Source organism: Lichenostomus cassidix, chromosome 7 (genome assembly GCF_008360975.1).
Source record: "Lichenostomus cassidix isolate B80296 chromosome 7, HeHo_3.0, whole genome shotgun sequence".
Classification (NCBI taxonomy): Eukaryota; Metazoa; Chordata; class Aves; order Passeriformes; family Meliphagidae; genus Lichenostomus; species Lichenostomus cassidix.
The window spans coordinates 31,424,915-31,441,007 of record NC_139488.1 but is presented as its reverse complement, the minus strand read 5'-3'; the positions used below and the strand labels follow the sequence as shown (position 1 = coordinate 31,441,007).

Sequence of the window (16,093 nt, the reverse complement as noted above, 5' to 3'; positions counted from 1 at the left end):
AACAAACAAGTAAAATAATTAACTGCATAATTAACAAGGAAAGACAATTATTCCTGGAAAGCTTTACTACTACCAATAGCAAAATTTGTTACCTTACTGAATCTGCAAAGATTTTTTAGGATACCTTGAGAATTTTTTGTTGTTTCTTGGCCTGACAGTGATGCCCCAGTAGTGGCAAGCTGAAGATTTGATGTCTGGCTCTAGAGCCTCATTCATTCTGTTCCCAGAGCTGAACTTCCCCAAGGATTGAAGTCTCCTAGGATTCTCCTGCAGTTCATTCTGCACAGTGTTGCTATGACTCCTTTCAGGCAGGTGGAAAAATGAACTCTCCTAGGGATGTCTTTACAATTGGTCATAAATTCTAATGAGATGAGGATCCAGGTTTGATGTACATTAACTTTAGGCTTCTCTTGGTGGATACATACATAGCAGTGTAATTGTACTGAGCAGAAATAAGAGTCTTTACCATGTTGATGCAATTATAAATTGAGAAAATGAGCCAAAAATTTTGTATAGATAGTGTCTGTACAGTTTTGCCAGTGACTTTGGGATAGAAATGTGGCTCTAGGAAAATGACACCGAGAGATAGCTCTGGATTTACTCATGTAGATTACATGTCTGGCAGACTTGTGTCTGAGATGTGACAGCAGTGTGGCAGCCATTTGTAGCTGCTGCTTGCAGAAATTTTATGTATATGCATAAAAATATTTAATTTTGCTCTACTAGAATTTTGGGGAAGGGAGAAGGCACTTGAGGAAAGATATGTGTACCTGTTGATCCAGGTCAGTACCATTTTTCACAATCATTGGCATTATCAGACACATTTGTTCTTTGCCTTCAGTTGTTGTGAGGCACTTTTAGAAAATGCTATTTATTTGTTTTTCTCTGCTCAGAATGGATTTATTTTGAAATATTTATTGTAATTTTAGTTTCAGTGTTTTACCAACACTAGGCAATGAAAACAGTCTGTATTTCAGTCTCAATTCTGATTCAGCAGAACTTCCAGTTCCTCTTTCTCGTGACTGCACAACCTGCAAGATCTACATGGTAATATATAGAGACATAAACCCACCACTTTCAGCAGTGTTCAGATTGCCTGACTGATTGCTGCCAAGTGCAGGTCATGTGCTTTTGAAGCCTTGGTATTTTATGTGCTGACATCCAAGTGTGTCTTTCAAAAAGAATAATTTCAAAGCAAATGTGATGGAGTGATTGTCCCATCTAGAGGAGCTGCCTAAAAATAATTTTTCCCTTTCTGAGTAGGTAAGAGGAGATTTTTATGATAGGTGGAGGAGCAGTTTTTATGTACCATCTTTCATTTGTAGTCAGACTCATCCCAAAATCTTTTGTTGAAGAGTCAGAGTTATTCTCTGTCGTATTTATTGTCTCCTATCTTTGTCCAAAAAGGTGCCAGGATGCTCTCCTAACTCAGGGGAGGAAATGAGAAGCCCAAGGTAGCTGCAGGGTCCTCACCCTGGAACAGAACTGAGCAGAATTAAACCTGACAAAGGCTGGTGGCAGACTAGATGTCTGGAAAGTTAAATTGGAACTAGTTTGTAGACTTAGAGCCCTCATTATATGATTTTTTTCTGGGGCACATGAAATGAATAAAACCCTTATTTTGTTGAGGGTAGAAAGTGTGGGAAATAGGCTATTTTTTTTTATTTGGAATCACTTTGAAAGGGGTGAAGGAATCCCAGCAAAAGCTGACCTATAGGCCAGCAGACTTCACAAATTGATATTGCTGTGCAGGTGGAGACAGCAGTAGATTTGTTGCTTACTGTGCTGGCTCTATTTTTAGTTTCTGACTGCTTGCAAGTTCTGTTTACAAATGTCAGGAAAATGCATTAGGATTATCTGCTTTATTGTAGAGGTAATAAAATGTTGTCCAATTTAGCCAATAAAGCAGCTAAAAGCAGGCTCCCAGTGTCATGGCAGTGTAGCTGCTAAATGTGGCCTCACAGAGGTTTTAAGCTGCCTGTCCTGCTCTTTCCTCATGCCTTGTTACCCATCTCTGTTCTGGCTCAATATGGAGATTAGGAATCTCTAGGGGATTTTTATTCCCATCTGGGAATGGCTGAAAATGCACTTTGAGGAGAGGGGAGGTGAGGGATCAGCAGAAGCTCCATGGCCCATCCTGCAGTGCCCTCCATCCCTTCTGGAGCCCTGCAGTGACCCTGGACTGCTTATTCCTCTGCCCAGAGCTCTCAAATGCTTGGCAGCTAACAAATACTTCCCTAAGAGTCTCTTCAGCTTCAGTGTCTGCAGTGGGAGGCAGTTGTTTTCAGTGTTTAGCTTTTAGGGGATGTGGCCAGTCTATGTAACCTGTATTGGCTGATACCCTGTAATCCAATATTACAGCTGCTTTCACTGCCCCAGAGCCTGGATTCGTGGACAAACATCCTGTTTAAGCTGGGATGGTTTACTGGGGAGCTTTGTGACTGCACTTGCCAGCTAGAAGTATCAATGTGCTTAAGTCAGGGCTGAAGGTGCTTTAGCATTGTTATTTGACTCTGAAAGAAAAAGAAATGGGTTGTTTATTGCATTAGAAAACCAGTATGTAAATAAATAATATAAAAATGCACCTTTCCAGTGATTAAAAGGCCATTTTTACCTCTATTATGTGCTTTTACCACTCCAAGTTAGTGCTGTAGGGTGCCAGTCCCAGTCATATTTGCTAGTTAGCAAAAAGGTTTGAGCAGACTTGTGACACTGTTAGTTAACACTTGTTTTTCGTTACTGTTTTAGATAGCTCAGGACAAACAGATTGTGTGTTACTGCTGTGATAGAATACATAAAACAAAAATAGTTCTCGTGCTAAATTCACTGTGCTTTAAATACACCAAATATATTCCCTACAGCATCCTTAAGGTGTGGCTATCTGTATGCAGCTCATCACCCAGAGAAATTACATATTCATTTTTGAAGGAACCATAAAGTTAGTTTGTTTTAAGTCTGGATCTGAGTTGGGAAAGAAACTGGTAATTTAGTAAAAACTGAGGAGCTAATTCCACTAGAGGGGTAAGCTAGAAATAGAAGTAGGAGTAAAAGTGTTGCTTTGAACTGCATCATATGGAAGCAGCAGTGACAGGAACATTGCAAGTTTGTATGTACCTGTGAATGCCCATATTTTTTTTTTTTTTGCAACTTCTGCAGATTTTGAAACTATGTGCCTCTAAGGAGGGAGACAATTAAAATTTGATAGGCAATGTATTATTATGCAGTGAAGTGTTGAAATTTGCAGATGGATCACTGGCAAGTCTAACCAAGAAATATAACCTCTTTTTTTACCTAGGGGATGAAGTGTAGGAAATCATGATTTAAAAATGAGAGGGAGATGTAAATCTATAAATGTTGGAGTCTAGAGGGGAACCTTGATGATTTTTCTTTGTGTTTTGGCCAACTGTAATGATAAGGTCCAAATATTTGTGACATCTGGCATGCCTGTGACCACACCTAGGTCTTAGAGCCATAAAAAAAAGGTTACTTTTCCCAAGGATTTAATTTCTTTTTATCCAGATAGGTGCCACAGAACTGCAGCTTGCTGTAACTGAACAGTCAAACCATAGTGTCTCTGTTTTGCCAAGCTGCTCTAATGAACACTGAGAATTAGATACTGTTTGTCAGCCTGAGATTGACAAAGTCATTGATGAGTCTGTTTGGTTTGGTTTGTTTGTTTGGTTTTTTTTTTTTTTGGAAATATGTTTTCCTTATTAAGTTGGCTGAAATCTGTTCACAAAAGAATAGTAAAATCAATCCTCTTAGGCTTTATTTCAAGCCTTATTCATGCAGGAACTAGAGTTCTGTGAGTTTATTTAGGGAGCACAGGTTCAGATGGTCCTCCACAAAAACCAGCAAGCAGGCTGGAGCTGCTCAGTGCCTGAGAGCTTGGCTGGGGCTGCTGTGAGCCTGGGGGAGCTGTGCTTTGATGAACTCCCATCTCCAGGAGATTCCTCTTCCATTGCTGCCTGCTGCTTCCCTGGTATTCCTCTGGGCACAGGGCCACCTAGAATTGGGAACAGGTGATGAAATTAGGATGTGTGGAGTAAAATTATAGAATTGGTGGGTTTCTTCCTAGGTATTAGCCCATTTTCAGTCTATTAGTCTAGCCTGGTCTAAACCATATTTACTTTTTAGACTCAGAGCTGGTCAAAACCTTCCCTACTTATGTTTTTCCATTGGAAGTCAAGATATAATGGGATTGGAAGCATTTCTTGGGGCTGTGTGAATTACCCTTGGGCTTTTTGTCAAGAAGATGGCACTTAGGAAGTCTCAATGGGCCCAGGTAGTTTTCTCTTGTCCAGTTCAGGTGGCCTGGAGCTCCTGGCTGGAGCAAGGAGCACTTTGAGATGTGTCAGGTTTTCTGAGAGTTTGAAATTGTGGTTTCAAAACACTTTTACTCAAATCTACATCTAAAACACAGCTTGTTTCATAAACACATTTTCTGATTGCTGCTCAAAGGTCTCTCCCATTACAGTTTTGGAAGAAAGAAAAGTACCTTTGGAATGGTCTAAGCATTTCCTGCAGCACAAGGCGATTTTGTGGATATTAAAAAAGTGTTGGTCAGGTTGTTCTAGTGGGAATTGGGTGAAAGTAAATCCTTGTATTCAATCTGGTTTTGTAGCTCTTGAACAAGAGAAGAAGAAAAATAAATGCAAAGAAAATTTAAAGTGATTCTAAATAATATTTTCTTTCCTTCAGCTGTCTCCGTAATGAGATACAGTGCATCATCCTTTGGATTTGCTGTAAGTAGAGATACAATTGAAATATTCTCTACCCTTTTTTTCTTTTCCATGGGCTTTTTCTGAACATGAAATACTGTACTTTTTCTTATGGTAAATTCATGGAATTGTGTTCAAAATCAATAACAGACTAGAAAAAGTATTGTTAAAGTCAAGCATTGGAAAGGATGGCAAAGATGATATAATTATGGGGTTTTAGCTTCTGACTATTAATTCTTACCCTGGAGTTAATATCAATGCTTACACCTAATTGTTGATAGATATCATCATCATTGTAGATAGATATGGTTTTCTTATACAAAATCTTTCGATTAAAAATCAGTTTTGTTGTTGAACTTGAGCCAAATTCTGAAGTTCCCTTCTGAACTTTGTGGGATCCTCTTTCTATAGAAGTCCATGGTAAGACTGCTATTGACTTTGGAATGACAGATTTCCTCTCTAGTCCTTGCCACGACATTCTGGATTAGTGGCAGAGCAAAAAAATTCCTAACAGGCAATGACTCATATCAAATAATTTATCTTTAGCTTTCAAATTTGAAGGTTAGATTGACTCTGTAGGAAGTTTGACGCAGGAGTGGAATTTCCTGCAGTGGGACAAGCCTGGTTTTCAGTGTTCCTGACATCATGTCTGCATAAATGGGGAATAAAACATGGCAATTTTGCTGATGATACAGAATAATATATTCATATAGGATGAAATCTGGATAGGATTTTGGAAAAATGAAGTATTTTCTTGGTTTAAACTAAATCTATTGCAGGAAATTAGTGACTGCAGAAAAAAGGAATATTAGAATTTTAATTCTTGGAGTGCCACAGTGGCAGCTTGTGAATTTGATTTGTTTTTTTAACTTCTTCACAGGTGACAGATTGAAAATAAAAAGTTTTTAATCCCTTGATTGACTTTCTGGGCTCTGAAGTGTATCATTATGCAATAATACATGGCAAAAGCGTGAAGATCAATTCAATAAACATAAATCCTGCTTTCATTAAAGCGATCCATTTGCAGCTGCTTTGTGCCTGTGCAGCAGCACGGTAAATGCATTGCTCTCAGTGCAAGGCACATTTAATGGCCCACAAAACAATTGTCTCTGTCTCTCTTTCAGTTTGATGCCACCCTGGACGTTCTGTCGTCAGCGATAGTTTTGTGGCGTTACAGCAACGCAGCTGCAGTGCACTCTGCTCACAGGGAGTACATGTGAGTACACTGAATTTCCTCTGCCTCTGCTAGGGGCCTGCAGGCCTTGTGCTGTCCAGCTGGGAGGCTACAGATTCCAGAGCTTTGATAAACTGCATTTTGTCAGGTCAGCAAGTATTCTTTCCTTCTGCCAGCTGACTGTTTGGTCCCAAACACACAACCTCTCCTTAGGCAAACCTCCCTGTGATTTTGAGTTTCTCTTTAGCCAACATAGCAATTGTTAGGGCTTTGTGGTTTTTTTCCCCCTTGCAGCAGCATCTGTATTGAATGGACTGTATTTGCAATAGATTTGTAAATCTTTCATTTTGCATCTTACTGCATTATTCTTACTAGAGTTTGTTTTTTGAAATTGATGCTTGTATTATATTTGTACTTCCCTTAACAAGTTTGAATATTAATCACTTCACCTTTTTTTTTGTGAGTATAGCAGTACTTGTCTTCTTTATATTTACTTTCCAAGCAGTTCTTTTTTCATATTTAATTTTTGCTATATATATATCCTATGGGGAAATGAAAGTCTTTACATATGAAATGCAGTATTGATCACATTGGGAATTGCATTCTGCATCATTTGGCAGCATTTCTATTGGTGATGCATGTGGTAGCTGAGAAGATCAGGTGGAGATTGACTCAAGAATTTTTCCATCTAGTGCATAGAGAAGATTTTAACCTCCTACTCAATTTTTGGGATGCATCTAGGTGGAGAATTTCAGTACTTTTGCCTGCTTTTGGTTTTTGTCTGTGCTGCCGTTGTTGGCAGCATCCCATCTGGCTGGAAAATAGTTCAACTGTCCCCTGGAACAGACTGCAGTTTTACAATAAAGGGGGATAAGGTAGGTTTTGTGCTGAAACAACTCTAATGATGTCCCTTCAGTAAAGGGCAGCCTGGTGAAACTGAACATTGCGTAACTGGTAGGATCTAAAAAAAACACCCCCTCAAAAAACCAACAAAAAGCCACACTGGAGGGTCTCAATCTTGTCTTCACAATCTTATTCTAAAAATTAAGGAGAAGTAAGCAGTATTTTTACATGCATTAACTCAGGCTCATGCAACAGCTTGCCAGGGCTGAGAGTTCCTTTCTGGCAGAGCTCCATACAGAACAGTTTGGAATAAAAGGCCATAAAAGACTGATGTGGCATTGATTCATAAAAATAAATTCAGAAATATGTGATTAAAATTAGTCTTCTTGCACAGATTTGGAGATTTGAAGAGACATTTCTTTAGTGTCTTGCTTTTGTGGGTGTCCACAGAGATTCCTGTCAACATTCAATTAACATATTTTTGAAATCTCCTTCTGCTGAGCTTTTTCAAGTGAACCTTGTAAAGTATTTTAAAGAGACAATAAATCCCAATACAAAAGAGGAATCAACATATCCCTATGGCTAAGCCAGTAAAGTGAACCGTCAAAATAGTAAACATATTTTCCTGTTTTTAATGCTCATTTCTAATTTGCTTTCATATAATCCCCCTGGTTTACATTAGGCTAAATTAAGTCAGTGAATTACTTGCCATGCCCATTAGTTGAAGACAGCTAAGGCTACACGGTGAGTTCAGTACCAAGTGAAAAACTGTTCCCATATGCTGGGAATATGAATCACTGGATAGTCAGTCTGGTTATCCCTCTGTTTCCAGAGCTGACAGGAGAATCACCACAGTACTGACAGCACAGAGATGGTGAGATGGTTGTGCTGCTCAAGGCAATTCTTACTGTGTCAGATTTTTGAGGGAGGCACATTTCTAATTTCCTGTTGTGTTTAATCAATCTCTTGCTTGAAAGGCTGCATGTCATTATTCTCCCTCCTAGATGCTGGGAGAATGTTGCAATGACGCCTGCTGGCTGCTTGCTCAGCTTATGAATAATCTTTGTATCATATCTGCCTAAAATTACACCTTGTCTGTCACAACCCTTGTTTCCTGTGTGCCAGTGCCTCCTCCCTCAGACTCCTGCTGCAAATTTTAGGTTGTTCTGTGTGTTATTCCTGTTTCTGTGTGCCTGGCCATATTCTGCCTTAGTGCAGGGGCCTGGTTACCAGAGTAAGGTGTGCCAGAGTAGCTTCAGTTTAGTTCTTTATTTATAGGTCTGTCTTTTATCGAGTTAAAGATTACTTTTTTTCTGTGTATGAAAAAACATATCTGAAAAAATCCTTAGCTCCTTTGCAAAAGCCAAGTGGAATTGCCAATTAATTATGTTTTGCAAATTTATAAAACTTCCTGTTTCATAAACTTGAAGAGTTTTTGAAAGCAAGAGGTTTATCCAAAATCTGTTAAAATCAGTGTAAAGCCTCCCATGGAAAGTCAGCGTTTGATTCAGTCCTAACTCTTGGACGTCATTGAGAGAGAGCATAGACTGAAAAACACACCCCCAGAAAAAGGCACAGAGAATACAGCCTGACTCATGATGTGCTATGAATTAAATGCTGGGAATAAAATGCTAAGATGTAAAAGAAATGCGTAGTCTTGCTGAAGATGTGGCCATATGGCAGTTGGAGATGCAGCTTTTGATGGGCTGGCACTGCTAGAAGTGCTTGCTGTGCCAAGCTCTGCTGAGAGGAGCCAGTGAGATTCCATTTGACTTCAGGGGAACTGGAGTGCTGAAACTATCATGCAAATGTGTCCTGCTGAGTTTAACTCAGTTCCATGGGTTTCATTTTTATTAGATCATTTGATTTCTCTTGTTTTCTGGGCTGAGGTTCATCCCTTCCCTCCAGGGTGTCAACCACACCACACAGCTCAGAAAAAGCTGAACCCCTGGCAGTGGCACCAGTCCTGTAACCATTTGTTGATTATCCAGGTTCAGCCATTTAAACCTCTTCACTTGGACTGGGAGAATTGATAAAAAAATCTGTTTGGGCTCCAGAATCCTTTACTGCCACTTCTAGGGCTTTGTGACCCTTCCTGAGGCCGCCCAGACTCCTCCTGGCTGTGTTACTGGTGCCCACATGAAATAAAAGCTGCAGCTAAAATGTTCAGGAATTAAACCACTGCAAGATTGTAGGCCCTGAGACACTGCTTGACTCTGGCTCATTAATGAAAGAGCATGTGGGAGTGGGATGAATATTTGATGCTTTTTTAGAAGAGTCCTTGAAAGAATTGTAGGTCTTGAGGCAATGCAAGAGTTGGGAAGGACTGCAGATATCTGTGAAGAGAGTCAGAGTACATGCATAGTTCATGAGTACTTGATTTGCTCAGTGATTTAGGTTGTAAATTAACATGCAGGAAATGTAAAGGTGCTGAAGAAATCACCAAAAAAACAATGATCAAGGTACTAAAGAAAGAAAAGTGTGCTGAAAAAAGTAGAGCAATTTTTAATCTCTGCTAAAGATGAAAATTCACAATCAAAATAAAATTTTTGCGATACCTTATTTTTCTTCCTAAGAGGAGAAACTAAGAGGAAGAAATATGCTCTGATGCAGCTGATAAACCAGAGTGCAGCTTTGTGGTGAGAGTTCTGTGCAATGCTGTGCTGTGGACAGGCTGGGGATGGCAGACACCCCTGGAGGTCATCAGTCCAAGCCCCTGCTTGAAGAGCTGTTAGAGCAGATTGTCAAGGGACAGGGCTGAACCCAGTGTTCTGTTTTGTGATTTGAGCATTGACTGAGGCATTCAAGGTGTACAAAGAGATGTGAATGGTCCCTCTGCCTGCTGTCCATAACTAGATTACAAATGTCTTGAATATTCTGCCCTTTAGTAAATCTTTAGCAATTTAGTAAATGTCTTGAATATTCTGCCCTTTAGTAAATCTTTAGCTTATTGGGTTGCTGAAGCAAATCTAAATATGTTGAAGAAAGAAATTTATTGAAACTGGTGCAGTAACCATTGGTTTTTCATGTGTTTAAATAAACCCAGTAAATAGCAGTAGAAGTAATTTCATAACAGAAGACTGGACTAGTCACTGGCTGCACAGCCAAAGGGGCAGCACTTAGTCTCTGTTAAATTCAGGAATGAAGGACTTGGGTTGGAGACCTGGATCTGTGTGTGAGGAGAAAGGGAGAAATATCACCAAAAAGGGAAGGATAGGAAAAACAGAGTAACAACCTACATGTACACAGCCTTGTGGGAAAGCTTTAAAATACAGAACTTTTTCAGTACAGTTGGTTGGAAAGATCTTGCTTTTCTGAACAATGCAGTACAGGACTGAGTATATGCCTGTGTCTGTGGGATCCATTGCTCCTGGGATTTTTTGGCTCTTTGGTTTTTTATTGCAAAAACTAACTCTGTACAGCATATTTAACATAGTGATTCTTGACAGTTGCAGCTGGTGTTTGTTATATATTATTTTGTTGATGGTATCAAGTTAAATTCTGTGTTTCCCAGGAACCAGTCTGTCAACATCTTTCTTAACCCAGTGCCAGAGTAAATAGGAAACCTGGCTCAGAGTGAACATTCAGGATTATGGCAAGAGCAGAAGACACACATTTTTTATATTTCTTTCACTGTTTGGGTGTTGTGGTTTTGTTTGTTTGTTTGGGTGTTTTGATTATGTATTTCAGACTCTGGCTATGCATTCCTTAATTACATAATAAGAAAATTAAATTGTATCATGGACTAATGATTTTAAACAAGGTTTTGATGCTCTATGTTGCCATGACCTAATACATAATGAAATATGTCATTTCTATTTCTTATATTGGTGAAGCTGTTGTCTGAAACTTCATCAGTATTATTAAAATTGCAGGAATTAGAGTCTGCAGTGTGGCACACAGGTGCAGATATCTGTCATACCTCCACCTGATTCTGAGAAAGCTTTTTTCCAGAAGAAAACAGTCATTTTGCAATTAGACTTTACCTAAACACTTTGCTATGTGTCTGTAACTTAACTGCCATCTCCACACCTCAGCTGTGGCAGTGGATTTGATATCTCCAGGATGCTGAAGCCATTGGCTGAGTGAAGAATGCCTGAAGAAGGGGATTTGTTTAACAGGTTCCTAAATGATGGGGAGGATGAACTGGTGTTCTCACCTCTTTTGACATTCAGAAGAGCACAACTGTAAGAGCTTAATCCAAGAATTTCTAATTTAGGTTCAGCTAAAAGCAATCTCTAAGAAAGACATTTGACTGCTCCTCATCAGAAATGAGATGAGAAATCAGATGAGGAAATGGCAGGTGACACCCTAGGAGTGAGCCTCTCCTTCCAAAGTAATTGTAACCCTTTATTCTGTCTTGCTCATGTTCAGGTGACACCACTTCAGAATATTTACCCTGGCATTTGGTCCTAGGCAGCAGTGCAGAAGTTATACTGAATATATGTGCATTGTAATTAGGCATATAGGGAATATGGGAATTGTGATGTATCCTACTTTTGCACTCAAAGCTTCAAAGAGTTAGGAGGCACCTTTTGTGACTGCCATACTGCAAAGTTAGGTCTGGCTCCTCTCTCTTCCTCTGATTCAAAAAGAAAGCATATTGATCTATATGGTTTCAGGGCATATCCTCTCTTGGTTCTCAGAATTTTAAAAAAACCACCCTGATTTTTCATATTTCTATTGTATTTAAATTTTCATGTGGGGGTTGGCTCTGCTGCACTGGTTAACCCGGCTAAATGAGCACTGTCTATTTAGGCAGTGTTGAATGAAAATAATCCTCTGGGTTCAGACCCAACATATCAGTCACATTGAAAAAACTGTGGATAATTTTATCTATACCATACATACCAAAGAGACTGGAAGCACAGATGGCAAAATCCACACCTACCCACAGTTCAGGGCAAACCTCTGTGGCTGGAGGCAAAGCTCTTTTGTGATGAGTGAATGGAGTACCTAAGGGATCTGGAAAAATGTCAAATGCATGGAGCTGCAAGCAGGAAACAGCTCAGAACCAACCTCTGCAGCTCGTGTGGTTCTCAGCTGCCATGAGTTCATCCTCACACAACACTTGCATGTCTTTCACTTGCAGTGAAGAATTTTCAAAAGGAGAGCTCACCTCTGCTTGGATATCTGATTTATAGGAGGAGAAATACAATTTCTCCTTAACCACACTGAACATTTCTAAACCATTCTTCCTTCTGAAATATTTAATCAAAATTCTACATCCAGTTTCAGTGCTAGATACAAGTTTTGAAGGTGCTTCATTAGGCTGACTTAATAAACACTCTAATTTCTCCATAAATTCATTATCCCATACTCAGACAAGAACAAATCAGTCACAAACCTTGCTCTTACCCAGGCAGAAATGCATGTATGCCTTCAGTTACGTATGCACACACAAAAAACATTGCACATACAACTTACATTAAATATGAAATAGAAAATGTATATATTTATATATTCTAAAATCTGTTTCAAAAACTGTGGCATCTGTAGGCTTGGCAGTGATTTTACTGGAGCTAGATCCAAAATCTATGAAAGCCTTTCCTCTTGCTTGACTGGTAGTTGATGAAGCAATATTTGTGTACATTGCCCAGTGTTTACACATAGGTCTGTGTATGTAAAATCAGGGATATGATGTTTTCTGCACTGCAATTTGATGATCACCATAAAAATGAATATTACAGAAATTCCCAAAAGGCTTTAATTTCCAGGTTTAGGGGAATGGCAGAGTCTCTGCTCATCTGCTGCAGGTGGAGGAGCAGTGCTCAAGCCAGGAGGGTGGTTGAAAAGCAGGTGTACTCCAAGAGCAGCTGCACAGTCTGTGCAGACCTAGGAACCAGAAAATAGGTCATGAGAGCTTTCAAACTGCCCCCAGTTGTAGAAATGTCTGCTAGCTCTTTCTGGCAGATATTCTGTACCTGGAGTATCGAATTATTTATGGAACTGTTGCACCAGTTCAGCTGCATGATGTTAAAGTATGTAAATACCCTGTTCTGCAGCAACTGGTTGAAATCCTGAGGGATAATAAAAGTTTTAGAAGGCCTATAACACTTTCAGCATGAAATGGTTCCCTAGCAGAGCTAATCTGAGCCTCAGACATAAACAGCATTTCCCCTCCCTGTCTTTGAAGAAGTTAGACCACGTTAATATTGGAGCATACTTTTCTAACGTAGTGATTGAAAAATTGAGTTTCAATGGTCATTTGGACTATTACTTGAATTCTCTTTATTGTGTAATGTAGTTTGGGCTTATGTTTTTTTTTTGTGGTGAGAAAAAGGGAGTAGCTGTAATGATGCTGATCTGGATCCTGGCAGTTGGGGGTGGATTATGGAACATGTGTGATGAGCAGCAAGCCCACTTAGTTCCTTTTAAAGTGTGTCTGAAATTGACTCTGCTCCCTCCTCACCCAGCACCAGGCAGGTGTAAATACTCTGACCAGCTGTGGTTCTGTACAGTTTGGTGTACAAAACCTCTTCAGGAGCTGCATCAGATAATAGATAAGCTACACCAAAATATAATACTGCCTAATTGGACACAAGGAAGCTTTAGGTTAGCAGTAGAGCATGACAAATAAGCAGGAATCTCAAGACTGAGGCTGATACTGCCTCTTTTGCCTGTGTATTACCATAATATGTCACAATGGCTAGTAATTCTCTTTTTAGAGAAAGTCTTTTAATGAGTTTAAGAGGCAGATGTTATAGTCTTCAGAGTTTTGGATGTTGACCTCATGAAAAATGTTTCTGCAATTGTCTCAGCAAACTGCAGAGCAGCAGCAGCCCTAGAGAAATCCTGGGCTGGCTGTAATTAGCATTTTACACTTCTAGGCTGCTGTAAGTAGGCTCTGGAGCTGCCATAACACCAGTGTTCAATGAGAGCAGCCTAGCTGTGCTTAAACAGGCTGACAGCCTCTCATCTAGAAGAAATGTGGTGCAGGTTATTGCAAGTTCCAAGTTACTAATGAAGGAGCAGTCACAGAATGCAATTTGCATTCGGTTTTGGAGAGAAAGAGTGAAAACAAGTACCAGCAAGGCAATGAGATATCAACGGGCTCCTGTCATGTGGGTAGATAGAGAAGACAGTTGAGAAAAAAGTATAGACACAGAATTAGAAAGTGAATGAATACTTTATTCTCAATAATATTTTTTTAACTTCTGACAGCAAAAACCTCTTGGGCAATTGCCTTCCATCATGTGACTTCCCCTGAATGATTCCATATATGATATTCACTCTGTCAGCCACTAATATTAAAATCCATTCTAATCATAGGGAAACAGGATTTAGCACTTTTACAGTTCTTATTAAAATAATTACTGTTATAATTTATTCTTTTTTCTTACTTAAACTCTAGAGGTTTTACTGGTAGGTTTATTCAGAGGTTAAGTTCTGCATCCATCATAAAACTGATTTTCTCAGCTTTGCTGAAGAAGCTCACATTACTCCTGGACTTGGAGCTCATATTGCTCTTACTGGCCTGCAGCTCATTTTAATGTGATGTTACAGTTCCTTGCAAAGTAATATTTTTCACCACTTCAGTGGTGAAAACAGCCTGCAGAGGTTTTAGCATTTCCTTTTCTGTGGGCTATTAGGAGCCATTAGTGCTGAAAGATCTTGACAGGGCATGCAGAGTTAAAGATTTTGTGAATAGAAATTAATAGGGTCACAGGATGATGCAGGTTGAAGGGCCCAGGAGGTCTCAGCACAGGCTGCTGCTCAGAGCACAGTGAGGTGAGAATAGGTGACTCAGAACTTCATCCAGTCAGGTCTTGAAAACTCCCAGGAATGGAGACTCCACAGCCTCTCTGGGAAACTGTTCCACTGTTATTCCATGGTGGAGATCTCATTTCTCCTAGGAAAATAGAACATGGTGAGATTCTTAACAGTCAAGGAAATGCAGAGTTAAAATAGAGTAAACCAGCTCTTTCAGGTAACCAGAATATATGTAGAAATTAGAAGTATTATCTTTTATTTGTAGTATTGGGGCTGCCACGGAATTTGATGCTTGTTTAGATGGCAGCTTTGCAAATGTGAGAATAGAGTTTCTGTCTCAAGAATATTAGCACAATGCTAGTGGTTCATACAATGATTTTTTTCCAGCTCCTTTTGTCATGTTTACCCCGTAGCTCAGCTGAAATGATCAAAATGTTTTCCGTGAATAAGGTAAGCGATGTTTTCCATGAATAAGGCAAGTAATCTTGAGACAAGAAGGAAGTTTTTACAGTGAGAATAATCAATCAATCACTGGAACAACCTCCCCAGGGACGTGGCAGAGTCCTCACTGTGGGAGGTGTTAAAGATGCAGTTGGACAGGGTGCCAGAGAATCTCATCTAGGCTCCCTTTCCCATGAAAGTTTGGCCCAGCTGATTTTTGGAGGTTCCTTCCATCCTGAGCCCTTCTGTTGTTCTGTGAGCCCCTTTACTTTGGTAAAAGTAAAAAAAACAACCCTCCCCCCTAAAAACCCATGACTTGATTGTAATCAAAAAAGGTGAGTGACCTGGGATACTGCAATGAATGAAAAAAGAGGGAGAATAGTGCAGTATTTGACAAGAAAGTTAGGTTTTTAATGTTGCATTTCAGTTGTGTCATGTGTTAACAAAATTGGGAAGCAATTAGACTGCTCCTGACAAGATTCTTGTATTCCACATGGTGTCATCACATTTCAGGCATTATTTTAATGAACTTGAAGTGTGGTGGTGAAACAGTTTCCAGGATTTAGCAGACAAACTATGAAGTGCATGAGACCCTTTTCCCTCCCCACTGCCCCAAAACAACTCTCTGTAAGCTGCTAGGAGAAAATTAACACATTTTTGCAGATTGTGTTCATATGCATCACTAATTTTTTCTGAACCCCTAATTCTGCTGCACCACCTTTGCTGCTTGAGAGCAGATTGACTTGAGGGGAGTAATTACCACGGGCTTCATTGCAAACCCTCATTGGTGCTGTGTTGCTGTAAAGATTGGCCAGAAAGAGAATGGGATGATACTTAAGAAGGGAAAACTCTTGCATTAGCTATTTCGTAGCAGTCAGTTGATATGAGAAAAACTCTGTTTCCAGTCACCCTTGTGTAGATTTTCCCAGATTTCTTTTGAGGTATTTTATGGCAGGGCTTGCTGCTCAGCATGTATTTTTAATTTCATGACTATTATCTATTTATTTTTAATAAAATGTTGCCACACAAGTAGGCTGAGAATCAAAATCTGCAGTCTTTACATCAACCAGACTGATGCTTACATGGAGGAGCAGCCTCTTTATCTGAAAGGGGTCAACTCACGTAAAGGGTATTTAGTGTGGCAAGGCCATGCTCAAGGTAAAATTGCTTCATTATGTTGAAGATTATTCACCACAGAAAT

The 16,093-nt window shown here is 39.6% G+C and overlaps 1 protein-coding gene across 2 annotated transcripts in view; it reads left to right on the top strand.

The window, feature by feature from the left end:
* TMEM163 (transmembrane protein 163) overlaps window positions 1-16,093 on the top strand; it is an 86,224-nt gene that overhangs the window by 48,303 nt on the left and 21,828 nt on the right. For both annotated transcript variants that reach the window (XM_085067080.1, XM_085067079.1), the window contains 2 exons: window positions 4,702-4,745; window positions 5,846-5,937. In XM_085067080.1, coding sequence (XP_084923206.1) covers window positions 4,702-4,745; window positions 5,846-5,937 — 136 coding nt within the window. The remainder of the gene's footprint in view (window positions 1-4,701; window positions 4,746-5,845; window positions 5,938-16,093) is intronic.